Genomic DNA, 17593 nt, shown 5'->3' with positions numbered 1-17593 from the left:
ATCTCTCTGTACCGTCGTGTTGATGGTCTGCCAAAAGAAGATGACAAGGTCCAACATGCAGTCGAGTCCATCATCGACTCACTACGACACATCGATCAGTATGCTGAAGTCAACATCCCCCTACTGTGGCCACTTCTTAGCGCAGGATGTGAAGCCATGACGGATGATCAACGATCCATGATCGCAGGTAGAATGATGGCCATGACATCACATGGACTGGGCAACTGCAGAATTGTTCAAGGATTCATGAAACAATACTGGGAAAGGGGAGGAAGCCTGAGATGGGACAGGTTCGCAGAGCAGATCGGGGCTGATTTGGTCTTGTTCTAAGACAGCTGCCGATTAAAGCCAAAGGAGACTGTGGAGCTGACGGTCAGATCACAATCAATACCAGGAACGAAGGAATGAAAGATGGTCTAAGATTTATAGCTGCACGACTAACGAAATACCAATACGCCTGTCCAAATACCCATTGAACCGCACCATCCACGATATACAGAAGCTGAGAGCCCACTATGATGTTTCGTCATGCTCTATGTGACATCAGGTCCGCCGAGTACGTCGCCAGAAGTTCAACGAAAGCATTGTAGAAAACAGTCACGTCCTCGGAACCATAAAGCGAAGATTGTAACTTGACAATCACCAGCGGATCACGCGCCGCGTCGTCCCAAATCTCAAGCACCACATCATACGGCGTTCGTTCGCGCGCGACAAGCTCAGAAGCCTGCAAGCCGCCATGCTCGGTGATAACTGCATCGCCAATGTGCACGCTCTCAATCCCGCCCCCAGCATAGTCGAAAACGGCCTGGAAAAGCGGCGCATGCGGCCAATCTTTGGGTGGCATTTCGAGACTCGGGACCACTGGCAGCCGCTCCAGCAACACGCTGTACGGTACGCGCGCGTGCTGCATTGCCCCGCGCATCGCCTTCTTGATGACGCCGAGCTGTTGGAAAGGACTCAGTGGTGACATGCCTTCCTTTTCTCTTGTCTCTATGCGTACAGGCAAATAGTTGGCAAAGAATCCCATCGCGGCCATGTCCTCCATCGTCGCGCGGTTCGTGTCTGCGATGCCGATGGTTATCGTTCTTGCGTCATCATCATTACAGTCGTCCTTGGTAGCCACAGCCTCCCTGCTGCTCGACTTGGTCGTTAACTCGGTCAGGAGTGCAGCGTAAACTGCCATGAAAAACTGCATACGGGAGACCTTTTGCTCCCGCACCGCCTGCTTGACTTGTGCGGACACGGCCGAACTGAGGCGGAAGACGCCTGTGTGCTGAAGCCAAGATGACGGGGGCCCGTTGCTCCGGTCGGGTAATTGACAGTGCGGTAGATCAAGAACAGGCATGACGGGTACTGCATTATTATTGTCGTACTGGGAGATCCAGTAGGCAATGTCAGCATCTAACCGTCCCTGCTCATAGTCGGCGCGCTGCCTCATGGTAATCTTGGAGAACTGCGGAACGGCAGCCGGGAGCACTGCGCCGTCGTAGAGGGCAGAAATCTCGGAGAGCAGTAAAGACGTGGTCGCGCCATCGCCAGCGAGTCGGTGATAGGCGATGACTAGGAGATGACGGTGGGAAGACAACCAGTGGAAATCGACAATTTTAAACGGCCTGCCAGACTCTAGATCATACGGCTCCTCGTGCAGCTGCTTCATTGCCTCTGTGGCTGCTGCTTGATTGGCGACTGCTGTGCATTTCAAACTCCATGTCGGCTTCTCCAGTACAACTTGGAAAGCATCATCGCCCGTATCGGGCTCGGGGTTGGTGAGAAAAGCAGTGCGAAGGATTTCGTGCCTATGAAGGACTTCATCCACGGCAGTACTCAACCGTTGCAAATCTATGTAGCCTTCGAAAAAGTAGGCGATGGTATTGTGGAAGATGGTACGATCATGCGAGAGCAGCTGTTGCAGCTTCCACACATACTTCTGCCCTAGCGACAGGGGATGCCGATTCAACGTCATCGAGCTGGCTTTGTTTTCGCCGCCTCCGTGCCAGATCACACTGCTCGCGTCAGATTCAACTGACTGCTTTCGAGATGGCAACGAAAAGTTGGCGCTGCTCGAGGTCGGGCTGCTCTGGCTACTTGACCCTTCTGCTGCCTCTGGTTGGCATTCTTCGGGGTCGGGAACTATCAGCGGTAAAGCGTCGCGTGGGAGTCGTTTGACAGCTTCCTCAGCAAGGTCTTCAAGAGAAGCACCACTGAGCACCCGCAAGATTGGTATGTCGACCAACAGTTCTTGTGAGAACCTGTGATCAATGGAATGTTAGCCAAGTACACTTCACGAGCAAAATCGAGCAGAACCATGTGTTGTGTCTGCCAGGATGGGGCATATCTCTCTCACATACCATCCAGATACTGCGACAGCACCAAGCGAGTCTATGCCCTGGTCAAGAAGTGCGACACTAAGATTGACAATTTGGTCCGCAGGAATAAGTAGTATGTCGCGTGTCTTCTGAGCCAGTCCATCTTGATGAAAGAGACATATTAGCACCCTGTTATCTCACCGAGTGTGGATCGGGGGAGGGGTGGAAGGTTCCGGGGGCTCAGCTTACGAATGATGGCTTCTTTGGCCTCGTCCACAGTTGTTGCTTCGCGCAATCGTTCCTTGATTGAGACCCTGCTGGCTGACGACCCTTCGCCCACATGACTCAGACTATTTTCGGGTGTCCGAAGATGACCAAATCGAGGGTTATCCCATAATTTGAAGGAGTTCTTGTTCTTTGCCTCAAATACCGGGAAGCCTGTTATGACTTCAATATCGGACATATCGGTGACCGACATACGGTTGGTGTTGCTTTTCTCCTGCCCAAGTGCGCAGCGTCCTGATACGATGGCTTCGGCAAACAGTGTGTGAAAGTCTTTCTCTGCGAGCTTGCCCATGTCGTGGACTTTCAGAAGTTGTTCGTCGAAATGCGTTCGGGCAAGATATCCGATGCCCATCACGGCACCCACATGGATTGTCGAGGCCTAGACGTATTAGCAATGTTCTGCACTTCATCTTTTTCCCGGAGGAGAGCCAGGTGGATGTAAAAGTTATTGAAGGCGACTTACCACTAGCCCCTTGGCTCGTCGGTACTGTGCGAGGGCCTGCAAATAAGCGTTGGCCGCGTTGTAATTGCTCTGGCCGGGGTTCCCCCCTACTGTGGCTCCGGACGAGAACATGATGAAAAAGTCCAAAGGCGTCTCTGTTTTTGAGTCGCAGAATCGTTCATGGAGAAGACGTGCGCCGACAACTTTGGAATCCAGCACCAAATTCATGTCCGCCAAGCTCATATTCTGTAGCATCGTGTCGCGGAGGACTAAAGGGCCATACGCGATCCCTCCTATTGGTGGCAAAGTCTCGCGTATTTTGGACAGACCCGCATCCAAGTCTTTCTCGTTGGACAAATCCCTAGACAATCAATGTCAGTGAAGGCCTGGGAGTATTTGGGTTGGAAACAGGATGTGGGAGGTCGACTGCGTGGACTTACATTGGTAAGACTGTCACATGCCCCCCAAGCTCCTCCATATCTTTGATCCATCTAGGGTCTGGGACTTCTGGATGGCGACTAGATAGTACGACGTAGCGACCGCCATGTGTGACGATCCATCGAGCCAACGAACGGCCCATCGTTTTGGCAAGCCCGGCAAGAAGGTAGGTCTTGTCTGGAGCGAGTAAGTTCCCGGCGTCAATAGGACGGAGTCGGGCTTGGACTGTGCCGTCAGTCCTCCAGTCAAAGATAGTGAGGAGGTCTACGGGGGCTTTTCCGTGTTGCAAATCAGCCACCTTGATAATTGCTGTTCCGTCCGTGACATGATCATCGCTGGCTTCAGAGGATACGAGAAGAGCCTTCTCAATACGCATAGCAAAGTCGCGACAGTGAGCATTTTCATGTACTTTGCCGGACCCATGCGCTGCAAAAAAATGAGAAAGGTCATACTTTGCACAATGTGGTGTTTCAATCTTGGCCAGACGGCGCCCGAGGTTTGCGGATGTGTGCTCTGTTGCAGATGAGAAGTCGCAGTAAACAGACACGTTCGCGGTGATCATTTTCTTGAGCGTTCTTTCTGATACCCATGGCTCTAGATATGTCCATGAGGAACCCGAGCTGAGCTCTGCCCCTGTTATTTGTCGACTGGTGGCAAAGTGGACCTCGATACTCCTCTCCTTGGCTTGTCTTGCAATGACATCCGCAAAGAACCGCGGTGCGTCAAAAACGAGAATAGTGGTGTCGGGAACCGCGCTGCTCATGACACCATGACTTATGACGGAGGCCACAACATGGTGCAAAATACATTTGCCTCCAGACGGCAAGGGAAAGACCCGACTGCGCGGAAGACGGACGATGGATGCGTTGCTGTCTGCCAGCACCACTGCGGGCGTCTTGGTTTCCGTGACAAAGCCCTGACATAGATGGAAGAAGCCTAGTCTATCAACCCGAATCGCCCCGGTGAGAGCAAAGTGGACGTGGACTTCAACTAGGCCATCATTTATACCCGAGACCAAAGACGGCGCAGATGATAGACGAGGGTTAACCATCGTGTCCATGAACTCAAGGTACGAAGACGCGCCATCAGCAGATAGTCGGAGGCGTACGGGAGTATCATTTGACCGGGCATCGGAGAGAATAACACGGCGAGCAGAGTTCAAGCGGTTGTTCCGTGCTGCATCGTGCTTGATGCGAGGGATCCAAGTACGCCCGTCGACGAGATACATCTCGGGCTCGTGGGACCATAATAAACCACTGCTGTCTTCAGGTGGTTTTGTCGTCTCTTCGAGCTGGGCAACGTGCTCGGCAATAAGTGCGGGATAGTCTAAATGTTCGGCGTTGTCTACGTCGATGTTTAGGATGTTGATCTGTGGGTTCTCGAGCTGTATCGTCCGAAGGAGGCCAATGGTCATAGCCTGCCGAGGATTGTGCGTGAAAGCCGCCTCTGTGATCCAGACAACGACGTTGGCGTAATCACCGGAGAGAAGCGACTTGGCAGCTTCGAGCTTGACGTCGTTGAGATTGCCGAACACTTCGTCGTCAAGCTCTGAGACCACGACGAACGTGGACCCTATTTCCAGCTGTGCTGCCTGCTTGGCCATAGTCTCCAAGCAGTCAAGCCGTAAGATTCGACGGTGGGTCAACTTGTCTTGAAGCTTGCTGAGCAAAGCTGACGAGCGATCAGAGAGGCCGCCAACGAAAACAAGCTGCGGCATATCCGCTCCGTGGTTTTGACCATTGGGCACCTTGAGAAGGGGGCTGTCTAGCCGCTGCACTTTGGGGTTGATGGCGTGCGCACTAAACAGCGAGTTTTGGAAAACCCAGCTTTCGCGATCGGATGTGCGGCTGTCAATACCCGAGAACCCAGATCGCTTCAGGATGCTGTTCCATTCCTCATATGATGCAAAAGGGTCGAGGACGCGGCCTTCTTCGTAGCCAGCCCACCAGTCTGGAAAGAGACCGAAGATGTAGCTGGTGCGTAGATACTCTTTAAACGTGGCTTCCGCGATGACTACATGGCCTCCCGGCTTGAGCAAAGACCTTACGTTCGTCATAGTATCTACGAGACGAGGTGTTGCGTGGAGAACAGACGACGCGATTACGAGATCATATGAGTGGGGTGTAAAGCCTTGCTCCGCCTGCATAGCTCGAGATGTTAGCAACTGCGCCTGGGTACACGGATGACACAATCAAAATTGTGAGTGGCAGAGATGATGCTAACAAAGAAACTGGCGAAACTGACCGGATCCCGAGTGATGTCCAGCTTCCGAAAGTCCATGCGATCTTTGTGCTGCGAGAAGACCTCACGAGCCTTGTCAAAGAAGGTCGCTGAGATGTCGGTAAAGGTGTAGCTGTTGAATCCCAGCTGGGGGATATTGAGAACGTAACGTGTAGCTGAGCCGGTACCGGCGCCTGTATGTTATTTGAGCGTCAGCATACGGACCCCTTGAGTATCGATTTCATGAATCATTAGATAGGCGAATCTCACCGATTTCCAGGATGTTCATGTTGGGAAAACGATGACAAATCTGGCCAACAAGATCTTGGCCGTAATTCCAACATGGTCCATTACTGAGAGGACTGGCATAGAACTCGCTAAGAAGTCCATCCGCGTTCATCCAATGAAAAGGGTTCGTATTGTCGCGGATTGTGGAGATGGCGTTCTCGCTGACCCTCTTGACGAGACGGACGTAGGGGTGATACCAATTTCTGAGTGATGGTGTTAGGTTCCACTTACGTGATGCATTCTGAGGACTGGGGAAAACCAAACGTACTCCTCACAGAGCTTTTGCACATCAGCCGATGTGTCCATCTCCCAGTTCGGCTCATAAAAGGTAGTCTTCCATTCTCGAGCTTTCCCCAACACCTGCTCGTTCCAGTGAATGTACTTCTGGAGTCCGGGGCTTGCATTCTGACGGTCCTCTTGTGTGAGTGTATTTAGAAAATCCTTCACATAGTGGTATACAATGCGCTCGATGATAGGTATCATTCGCTTGTCCTCAGCAGTAGCCCAAAACTCGGGACGGTCTAGGATGCGATTAGGTGAATAAGGGCCCCACACCGTTTTGGTGAACATGAGATGATCACTAGATGGATCCGGTTTGTAAAGTGGTTGAAGAACGATGTTGTCCACTTGAAAAAGGATAGCAGAATTATCATCAAAGACCTCGACATCTCCAGAAAGAATCGAGTCTTTGAAGGACGAGCATGTAGCGTTGAAACGCATACTAACTTCATCATGAGAGCCCAATGCGGATGCACAAGCTCCAGGGACCAAAGCAATCCTGTCAATATGTACAGGGACAACCGTGGACCTCAAAGCCTTGTCACCAGGGTACGAAAAGGCGCCCATGATGGCCTGAAAAGCCGTATCCAGCGTGGCTGGGTGAAGGAGGATGTCCTGCTCGGAACTGTTTCCAAGTCGGTACTGCGAGAGCCGTCCCGCTGCCCTGCCATCTGCTCGGCGCAACTCAAGGACACCACGGTACTTCTTGGTGTAGTCGAGACCCAGAAGTTCGAGTTCTCTGTAGAAGCTGCTGATGTCGATGTCGTTGGGGTGCAGTGGTTCATTTAAGCCTCGCCGCGGCAAACACATTGAGGGAGAGCCAAATGTGGCAACAACGCGTCCACTCGCCGAATTGGAGGGTTTCGTTTCTCTATCAAGAGCAGAGTCAATATGAACTTCCGCCTCCAGCTGCTCGGCGCTCTGGTGTGTCACTTTAAGCGTGACAAGTAGCTCGGCCATGCTATTCTTGTCGTCGAACGAAATGGCCTTATCGATACTCAGATCCAGGACCTCGAGCACAGTGACTTTAACGTCTTGCGCAACTCGCTTTCTTGTCACGTGCAGAGCTGCTTCCATGGCCATCGCGACGTATCCGGCAGCGGGGAGGATAGGTTGGCCCTGAAGGTCGTGACCCTCAAGCCACTTGTCGTCTTGGGGCTTGATGAAGGACTGCCATTGGAACGTCGAGTCTGTACTCGTCGGAAGAAGAGAACCAAGTAGGAGATGGGGAGCTGGTCCGGCAAGAAAAGCTTTCGTAGCACGTGTTTCGGTCCAATGTGATCGCGTGTGGTCCCATGAGTACCTCGGAACAACCTTGGTTAGGCTTCTGCGAGGCCATGATGAAGGCGAAACCGTTCTCATGAAGCTATCAGCGTTGGGTATGTTGAAGCTGGCAAACCGCTCCCAGAGATAGGCTAATGCTTCCGCAAATGCATCCGTGTCATCTTGACTTCGTTTCATGCATCCTGTGTACGGCAGATCCGTGCCGGAGATGGCTTGAATGGTTGCAGTAGTAGGACGCATCAGAGCCGGATGGGCACCCACTTCAACGCCACAAGCGACGTGGTATTCGCTCACTGCACGCTCGACAGCCTGTGAAAAACGGACCGGGGAGACGAGGTTTGCTGCCCAGTATTCTGCTGTGATGTCCGTACATTTCAAGAGTCTACCATCGTATACGGACGAGTACCATGCAACAGGCGAAGACGAGTCTGGCGTCTTAGACGCGGGATTGGCGGCACAGCCACATTCGACGAGAGATTTGGTGTATGCGTCGCTAAACTGAGCCATATGATGAGAGTGATAGGCTTTATCGACGCGTAGGAATCTCGTGAATTTTCCTTCGTCCTTGAGAATGGCCTCGACATGTTGCAAAGCTGATAATAAACGCACAGTCAGTTTGGCCCTGGTCCATAAGATCCATGTGCGCGCATGCGAGGAGCAGGAAAAGGAGAGGCACACTAACCATCGGCATCACCAGATATCGTCACGCTGGTTGGCGCGTTATACGCCGCAACGCAGATCCGTCCTTCAAAGTCTTCAAGGTTGCACAACTCTTCCGCGTCCTCGTGTGTAATCTCGGCTGCGATCATCGCACCTCTGGCGCCGTAAGTAGGCTCAGGGTCGGACGTGGTGACGGCTAGCCCGCGCAGGTAAGCGATGCGAATGGCCTGAAAAGGCGTGATGTATCCCGCAGCAGCCGCACAAACAATTTCTCCTGAGCTGTGACCGACAATAGTCGTGAACTTAATACCTGCAGCCTCAAGCAGCCTGAGAAGCACGAGTTGAACGGCGGCGCAGAGCGGCTGTGAGAATCTCGCCTCCGTCGGCTGAGACTCGACATCATCGCAACAAAGTCGCTGTCGAAGCGTCCAAGTTGGACGGTATACTGTAGGAAGTGTCTGCAAAGAGGCATCCAATTCATCTATGATCTCGCGCGTCCAAGGGATGGAGGCTAGAAGCGATTTGCACATGCCTGGCCACTGTACACCCTGTCCGGTAAAGATGCCCAATATCTGGGGCGGGCCCTTGTTGCTACGGTTAGAACTGGATTCTATGCCTAGGTTCTCTTTGATGGCTGCTTGAAGTGCGAGACACGCCCCCTCGCGCGTGTGGCTGGGGATTGCGTGTCGAACGGGCAGGACAGCCTGCTTGCGCATCAATGTCCAGGCTAGATCTGCCATGTCAATGCCTGGATCTGACTCAAGAAACCGGAGCATGGAGCTCATGTTGTCTCTCAGAGAACGCTGCGACTTGGCCGATAAGACAATAGGCATACCGTACGTAGTACTTGAGGGCTGACTCTCTACGTCGCGGGGAAACATCTTATGGAGGCACAGGCGCAAACGAGTGGTAATGATGTGATGTGTGTGAATCTAGCTAAGTGGGCCGTCTGCCAGGCCAGAGGCTGGAAGAAGGGCCTGGAGGGCCCCTGGGCCGCACAGGCTACCTATGGCACCTATAGGCAGGTGCCGCCACACCACCCCTCAGGCTCTGAGGCCTAGCAGTAACTGTTAATACGTACAAAGTAGGCAAAAGCCAGAAATCTCGTTAAGAGCTAAAAAGCTCAAAACTGAGGAGTTTTCAAGTTTACGTTAACTCAGTTAATCTCCGGTTAAACTACTAGGTAATCCCTGTCTTCCAATTAGCCCAGGGCCTCAGATTAAACTAATCCCAGAGCCAGCTAATGTTAATCTATATTATCCTCTAATCCATCCACTAATCCAAGTATTTTGATGAAGTTGCAGTGCTTCTACGCCTTAAGAGACTTCGTGAGGCTATTAGCGACCATCTTAGAGCCATTAATAAGGCAAAGCGTGAAGGTCTCATTTATAAGTACCTCCTTAATAATCTATTTATATTAAACGTTAATATAGCAAGTATAGGCCTAGTTCAGTGGATTTATGACGTGAGAGTATATATTAGCGCTATCTGTAAAGAGAAGAACAGAAGCATTCATCTTAGCATTAAACATCTACTTAATAGATCTCTTAATCTATTTGAGGGTAAGGCTAGCAGGCGTTAAGTTTACAAACTCCACCTCAGTTATACTAAGAGTAATAAACATCTATTTCTTAGTCTTCTAGGCAATAGGGGCACTACTAAAGAAGATAATATATCCTCTAGTTAAGACATAAGATAGCTAGTTATCAGCAAAAGAAGTATCTACTATACTATAGAGAGCTAGAGTTTAATTTAGATTAGTTCCACTAATAATAATACTATAATAGATAGTTTCTTAGAGGTAGTAAAAGAAGTGCTTAGCGAAATATAGATATATCTACAATAAGCCTCTATTAGCCTAGTAAAGCTTACTAATATAGTAAGCAATATTAATATAAATACCCTAAGCAAGCTAGTTAATATAGCTAGTCTTCTTAATATACTCTTTAGTCTCTTTAATAGTGCACTTATTCTTATCCTATCAAACGGGAAGCTCTTCATAAGAGGGGAAGGGAGTTTTTATAGGCTGTAGATCCTAATAGCTAAATTAACAGAGGATAGCTTTAGTATACTTATATTAAGAGAGGAAGATCTTCTTAGTTAAGATACTGCATTTAATCTAAAAGCTAAGGAACTACATAGCTTTACTAAGCTCTTTAAGGGTGTACACCTTCTTAAGATTATTACAGATACTCTTAATACACTACTTATTAGGCGCAGCAATAGCGTTATTATTAACATATATCAGGGTGTAAGCATATCAGTCCTTATTTATAAATAAACAAAGCTTACTATTAATAGGAATAAAGCTGATCTTATTTATCTTAGTGTAGATAAAATTAAACTACTAGAGAGGAGCTTTACGCAGACTATAAAGTGCCTTCTTAAGAAGCCAGACCTTACTGTTATTAGTGCTAAAGCTAGTAGGTTAATAAATATAGATCTTAATATTATTAGGAACTAGTGCTGCAAGGAAGGTAGAGTTAAAGTTATATATCTAGTATTTAAGTCCTTAAAGAGCAGCAACAGCGAGGAATAGTTAAAGAGTTATAGCTATAGCAACTACTGCGTAAACTTCCTAAGAAGCCTAGTCTCTACGCTTAAAGTTACTATATATAACCTAGCAAGCCTTAAACTAAGCAACAATATTATTAATAGTAGTCTTAATATTAAAGACCTATTAGCTAGGAAGGACCTTAGCGTTATGAGGAGAGTAGATAAGTTTATAGACCTCTTTTATAACAAACTGCTGGATTTCTTGTTCACAGGCTTCTTTCCACTACAGCTAGTAAGGGTTATCCTTAGCTTGCTTATAGGTCTTTAGAATGCTATAGTCCTACAGAAGCGCTCTAAAGATAGTAGCAGCTGCAAAGGTGTTAAGAAAGTACTCTAGCATATTATTATATACCTAAATGTTAGCAGTAATATACGCCTTTTTGTTATAGCTATAGACACTAGAGAGCTGCTTATAGTAACTAGGAGGCTTAAGGTTACCTTAATAGGGTCTAGAAGAGGTAGTCTTATTATCTCAAGAAGTCTTAATACCTTCTTCTCTATAAATTTGCTATCTATAAGTAAGGTTAATATTATCTAGTTCTTAGTTAATAATATTGCGAAAAGACTTATTAGAGTTACTATTACTATTATAATACTTATTAGCCTTCTCATTATAGTTTATAGCAACTATATTATCCTCTAGAAGGGATTATAAGGTTAAGCAAAGCATAATTTCATCTAGAAGCAGTATTATTAGGTCTAATCCTTCTATAGCTGTATTAAAGGCGTTATTACTAGCGCTTAAAGATGTTAGTATTATAGCAGAGATCTCTAGAGACTTCTTAGGAGGGTTAGAAGTGCCTATAGTTATACTGCGCTAGATCTAGAGATCTAGCTTGTTAAACAGTATATTATGCTCTATATTATCAGTAATTAGTATATTATATATAAGTTAAAGAACTATATTTGCTAAACCTTTATAGAAATAAATATTATAGTAATAGATAACTTTCTTTTTCTCTAGGATATAGATGTAGTAGATATAGCTACAGAGAGACATATATCTAATAAGATATCTCTTTATAGTATAAGCCTCTATCTTTCTAGAACGAGGAGGGTAGTTAACACCTTTCTTATAGATATAAGTAGTATAGCTGAAGGTATAAAGATACTTAATATAAGGCGGTTCATAATTAGTAGTAAGGTTAAGTTTATATACTATAATCTTATGAGGGCTTATCTTACCTTTAGTATCTTAGGGAAGAAGGTTAAATACCTAAATAGTTAAATTAAGTAAGTAATCCTAAAGCTCTTTAAGTAAGTTAGTATTAATTAACTATATATAAGCTGCTTTAATAATAGTTCTTCTAGTACACTTAATAGAGCTGTTTATAGAAGATATATTAGTGATAGTATAGTTAATATAAGTATTAGCAAAGTATAGATTATAAAGAACCTTCTTAAACTCTAGAGTATTATTACAGACCTAAGTCTTAACGTTAAGGCTAGTTATATTATTAAATATATCGTGGAAGTTCTTAATAGCATTATGTATAACTTCATAGTGATAGTTAAGCATAAGAATAAGCTAGTAATATCTGCTATACTTATTAAGAAAATATAGGATATAGCGCTTATTAGTTATTAATAGAGGCTTAACTTTAATAAGATTAAGATATATCTCTTCTCTAATCTAGGTGAAAAGTAAGGGAGAATTACAGCTAATAATCTCTATTAACTTAGCTAGATAGCATGCTTCATAGTAAAAGTTCTCTATCTCTTCTTTAGTGAACATAATACCTACATAACAGCAGGCCTTAATAACTCTAGATAGATAGGCATAAATTAGGTAATAGTATATTATCTTAAGAGTTAGCTTAAGGTTATAGCAAACGCTAGCAAGAGTAATAGCAATATTAATAGGCATATTAGTAGTTATATAGGTCTAGAGAACTATAACGTCTATAATCTATTCAACTTTACTAATAGAGCGAGTATTATTTATATATATAAAGCTACTAGACTTATAGTTATAATTAATACTAGCTTTATAAAGTTTACTAAGGTTAAGCAAATTAGTAAGACTTAGCAGGCTATACTTAACATTATTAATAGTCTAATCAATCATCTTAGATAGGTTAAGAGGATTATAAGTCTAAAAAAACATAATGCTAACACTAAGGGGATAGATATTATCTCTATTAATAGCTATAAAGAGAAGTAAGTTATTACAAGGAGTATACTTCATAAAATACTCTATATTATAGAAGAGATAACTAGAATATCTAGAGTTAATAATAATATTATTACAATAGATCACATAGCTGTTAACAGCAGTATAGATTAGAGGGCTAGTAACATAGCAATCTTATATAGCAATACTGATAAAAGCTAAGCCACTAAGAATACTAGATAAGCCCTTCACAAAAATAGAGGTAGTTAGCATAATACTAACGCTATCTCCCTAATAATCCTTATTACACTTATACTTATTAGCCCTCTTGAGAAAGCTTACTTAGTTTTTATAGGTTAATAAGATCAGCTCTAGATAAGCTGTCTAGCACTTCTTAAATAGGTAGTTTATATTATAGTGAACATAGGAAGCCTTATTCTTATCGTTTAATACGTTATTACTGTTATTATTAGTGCAAGAGGTATATAAGTTTAATAACTAAAGCTAGGATCTATCCTTATAGAGTGATAGACCTATCTTCTATTCTTCATCTTAGGTAAGAGTGTAAATAGTCTTAATAATATTAGTCCATATAGGCTTCTTATTATTATTAGTATAATGCTTATAGGTATCTAGCAGGTAGGTCTTAAAGTAGTTTAAGAGCAATATAGCCTATAGATAGTCAGACAAGTCGCCTATAAGGTTAGTAATATAAGTCTGAAGGTATTAAACACACTTAAGGGTATTATAAAGAGTCTTATAGTCCTAAGTAGAGCCCTTAATAAACTTATTAATAAGAGCGCTAATAATATCCTTAGAAATCTTAGGAATATACTTCTTAAGCGCTTATATAAATATAAAAGGATTACTATTATCCTTCTATCCTACATTAAGTAATTTATTAATAAAAGTGTTATATAAGCTAATAAGTAGCATAAAGGTAGTGTTACACTCCTCAGCCTACTTCTCTTTAGTAGTAGCATTACTATTAGGCTTAAGGACATCCTTATTAACATACTTCTTAACGCAGTTTAATTATAGGGTGGCGTTAATAAGAACTAGCTAGGATTACTAGTTAGATTCACCCTTCAGCTAGGGAATACTAGACGAGAAGGTCTTAATACCTTCACCTATATTACTAGTCGTTTAGAGGGATATAAGTAGAGTAGTAAGATAGCCTAAGAGGGAAGATATTATTAATTAACGCGTTAAAGAGAGTTATAGAAAGTAAGGTAACATCGCCATCTAACGCATTACTTAGTGAGGTGAATTTTCACGTAGGTAGTAGCAGTCCGACGCATTAAGAGCGATCAGAGGCTGCATTACTATTTACTAGCTGAATTAGATCGCGCAAACGCGTAGATAACTACAAAAACGAGAAGAATATTATAAGGGTAGAAAAACGCTTAATTTGAGGCTGTAGATACTAGCGATCTGAGCGCTAGGCTTATAACCTATAGAGGCATAGGCGCAAACGAGTAGTAATAATGTGATATGTGTGAATCTAGCTAAGTGGGCCGTCTGCTAGGCCAGAGGCTGGAAGAAGGGCCTGGAGGGCCCCTGGGCCGCACAGGCCACCTGTGGCACCTGTGGGCAGGTGCCGCCACACATCTTGTGAGGCGAAGGCTGATGTAGGCCACATCCCACATACTCCTCGATGATGCAATGTGCATTCGTTCCACCAAAACCTGCGGGTTGACTTCGTCAGTCTTTGAGTTGCTGCATATGCACATTCTGCAACTCACCAAATGAGTTCACACTAGCCCGTCGCGGGTGACCCGGTGTGACTTGTGGCCAAGGCTGGATTTCCGTGGGGATACGGACGTGATGGTAGAAGGGTTGGACCGCAGGGCTGAGCTTTTCAAAATGTTGATTGGGCACAATCACGCCATTCTGGACCGCAAGAGAAGCTTTCAACACGCCAGCCAGCCCAGCAGTCCCCTCTGTATGGCCGATCACCGTTTTCACACTGCCGACTAGCAGCCCTTGAGGCTGCGCAGCGTCGGGAAACTTGCGATCAAAGAACGCATTTGAAATAGCCTCCGCTTCTTGCGGGTCACCTGCTGGCGTTCCCGTTCCTGGTTCATGACATCCGTGAGTTCAGTGTTACAAAAGCATCTTATTTCAGTGTGACGTCAATAGCAACTCACCATGGGCTTCAAAGAATTGAGGGCGGTCACCAATCTGACTCAAATCGAGTCCCGCCCTCGCATAAGTGTCGCGAATCAACGCTTCTTGTGCCACGTGGCTCGGCATTGTAATTCCAGTAGTCTTGCCGTCTTGATTTACGCCCGTCTCACGGATGATGCTCTCGATGTGGTCCCCGTCATTCAGAGCTTGTCGCAAGGTCTTGAGAACTACAGCTGCAATGCCTTCCTGTTCGTGATGTAAAATCCGTTAAATTTCCATATTCAAATGTAGAATGTGCGGGATTGGAACACTGACTCCTCTCGCATAGCCATCAGCGGCAGCATCCCACATTCGCGATCTTCCTGTTGGAGAGAGCATACTAAGTTTACTCTCTGAAACATAATTCACTGTCATCAATTTCCAAGTCAATATCATGTCATTAAGATTGAGAGATTTTGTCAAGATTGTTACGTACACGGAGATATAATCATATTTGCACCGGCAGCTACCGCGACTCTGCTCTGGCCACTTCTGAGTTGCTGCACCGCATGATGAACTGCGACAAGAGACGAGCTGCAAGCAGTATCAATGGTCATCTGGGGATAAGAATTGATGATCAGCAGCTGCATCGGTTACGGGATGAACGCAAAAGCTTACACTAGGACCATGCCAGTCAAAAACATAAGACAAGCGGTTCGAAGCAATACTCGCGGCAACGCCTGTGGCGAAATAGGTTGGCATATGATGCACATCCTGCGTTTTGATTGTCTCAAAATCGTGCGTCATAAGTCCAACATAGACAGCTGTATCTGATCCTTGAAGTTCGTGTGCAAGCCCGGCGGAGGAGAGTGCATCATATGTCGTCTCCAAAAGGAGGCGCTGCTGAGGGTCCATGCTCTCGACCTCTCCAGCCTGGATGTTGAAAAACGGCGCATCAAAGGCGCCGAGGGGTTCTTTCAAGAAGTACCCATATCTTGTATTTGTACTGCCATGGTGCATGCCGTCAGGGTGAAAGAACTTTTCGGCACTGAAGCGCTCCTTGGGTATCTCACTCCGGAGGTCACCCGGCTGCTGCAACAATTTCCAGAATTTTGAAGGGCTGTCTACGCCACCGGGAAAGCGACATGCGCTCCCAACTATAGCAATAGGCTCGTGGTCGTACATTTTGGCACCGAATGATGAAAATTGTTGGGAAGCTGTGTTGGTTATTCAATAGATCATCAACTGTTGAATCGTTGATGGCGAACCGTGAAGACCGTAAAATAAATCCAATTGAGATGAGATGAGCTTTGCAAGGTAAGCATGAATCAGAGTAGAGCGTGGTTCGTACGACTACAATGTTTTGACGAAGAGGGAATTACTCATGTAGACCTTACACACCAGATCATGTCAATGTTGAGAGATACTTATCTAAGTGCGTTGAGGCACTTACACGATTGCAGCTTCACCCCAGTTATTTCATGCAAAGCTATACGGTATAGTTACAGTCAAGCATACTGCTAAATTGAAGTCCTTGTATTGCATGCGCCCATGGATTCTGTGTTCACTAATAGGTATGGTCGGCGGATAATACTTCTTCTGAGCATCGAAGATATTAGGTCTAAAGATAATTTGATCTCGCTGGAAGCTTAGGCGTTCTCCTCCCGGCGCTGCTGTGGGTAAGAATTTTATCCCGCGCGGATCCCGCGCGGATTTGATTTGGCTTTGTTAGGTTGATGCTAGATCCTAACCAACCTCTAAAATTCATTGAGTTCGAGGCGGAAGAGATTCAATATGCTAGTGAAACCCCTAGCACGCGGCTAGAGAGTATCTGCGAGTCAAGCACAGCGCCTGCAACTTGAAGCTTAGTTGTCCAGCAAGAGATTCCAAAAAAGAGGTTCGGCATGATTTTCCGACGACAGAGTCGGCATGAAGGTTCAATGGTGCTTTTTATGCACTCTTTGAGGTAGACAGCTTTTCTTTCCAGGTTACACAATGTTGTGCTATCTGCAGACAGCTGATGTGGCAGTACCTCTCACTAGCTAAGTTTCGGCAAAACATCAATTTATCACCATCTGACAGGAAAGGATATGCTGAAGTGATCCGGATTCAGCACAATGGCCTATCTTCCTTTTGCCTTCCTTCCGTATTAATCCTTTGCCGGCAAAGAGTACCGCAAAACTGTGATATTAACACAACCTAGAAGACTGTGCAGAAAAGGCTTGTAATTGTTTTTTGAACGATAAGGCAATACTAATTCGAAGACCTACCAATATCCCACATTTGCTCGTTTGGAACTTCGTCAGACTCCGTTTGCCAGACCGACAGAGATACTTGGGTGCAAATTGCCCGGCTACAACTGTTCCCCAAATGGCGTCTTACAGCTTGCCACGGCCGTCTGCGAATCACACTCCTACCTTACGGTTCCAAAACAAGCCATATGATGCCTCAAAGCTCGAGAAATCGGACTTGTTCATCTATCATGTTTTGCGCGTCTGCGACTTAATTAACGAGAGGAAGTCCGTAAGTTTTGCGATCCTTTGTTGCTTCATTGGCCGACTGGACCATCGCCTATTTCTAATTACCATGTGTTAGAATTTTGATGGACTAAAC

At 45.7% G+C, this 17593-nt stretch overlaps 1 protein-coding gene across 1 annotated transcript; it reads right to left on the bottom strand.

The window, feature by feature from the left end:
- Positions 1-526: 526 nt before the first annotated feature.
- lovB (Lovastatin nonaketide synthase) lies at positions 527-8987 on the bottom strand (the record flags this gene model as incomplete). The annotated part of the gene is made up of 9 exons (XM_036639312.1): positions 527-2249; positions 2349-2469; positions 2556-2970; positions 3055-3394; positions 3474-5611; positions 5716-5885; positions 5962-6182; positions 6248-8135; positions 8225-8987. The coding sequence occupies 9 exons, from the start codon at positions 8985-8987 to the stop codon at positions 527-529; spliced, it is 7779 nt and encodes a 2592-aa protein (XP_036496275.1).
- Between the last annotated feature and the right edge of the window lie 8606 nt (positions 8988-17593).

This window comes from Colletotrichum siamense, assembly GCF_013390195.1.
Source record: "Colletotrichum siamense strain Cg363 chromosome Unknown KSG_Cg363_contig04, whole genome shotgun sequence".
Taxonomy (NCBI): domain Eukaryota; kingdom Fungi; phylum Ascomycota; class Sordariomycetes; order Glomerellales; family Glomerellaceae; genus Colletotrichum; species Colletotrichum siamense.
The sequence above is the reverse complement of the archived record's forward strand: the minus strand, read 5'-3'. Positions and strand labels throughout refer to the sequence as shown.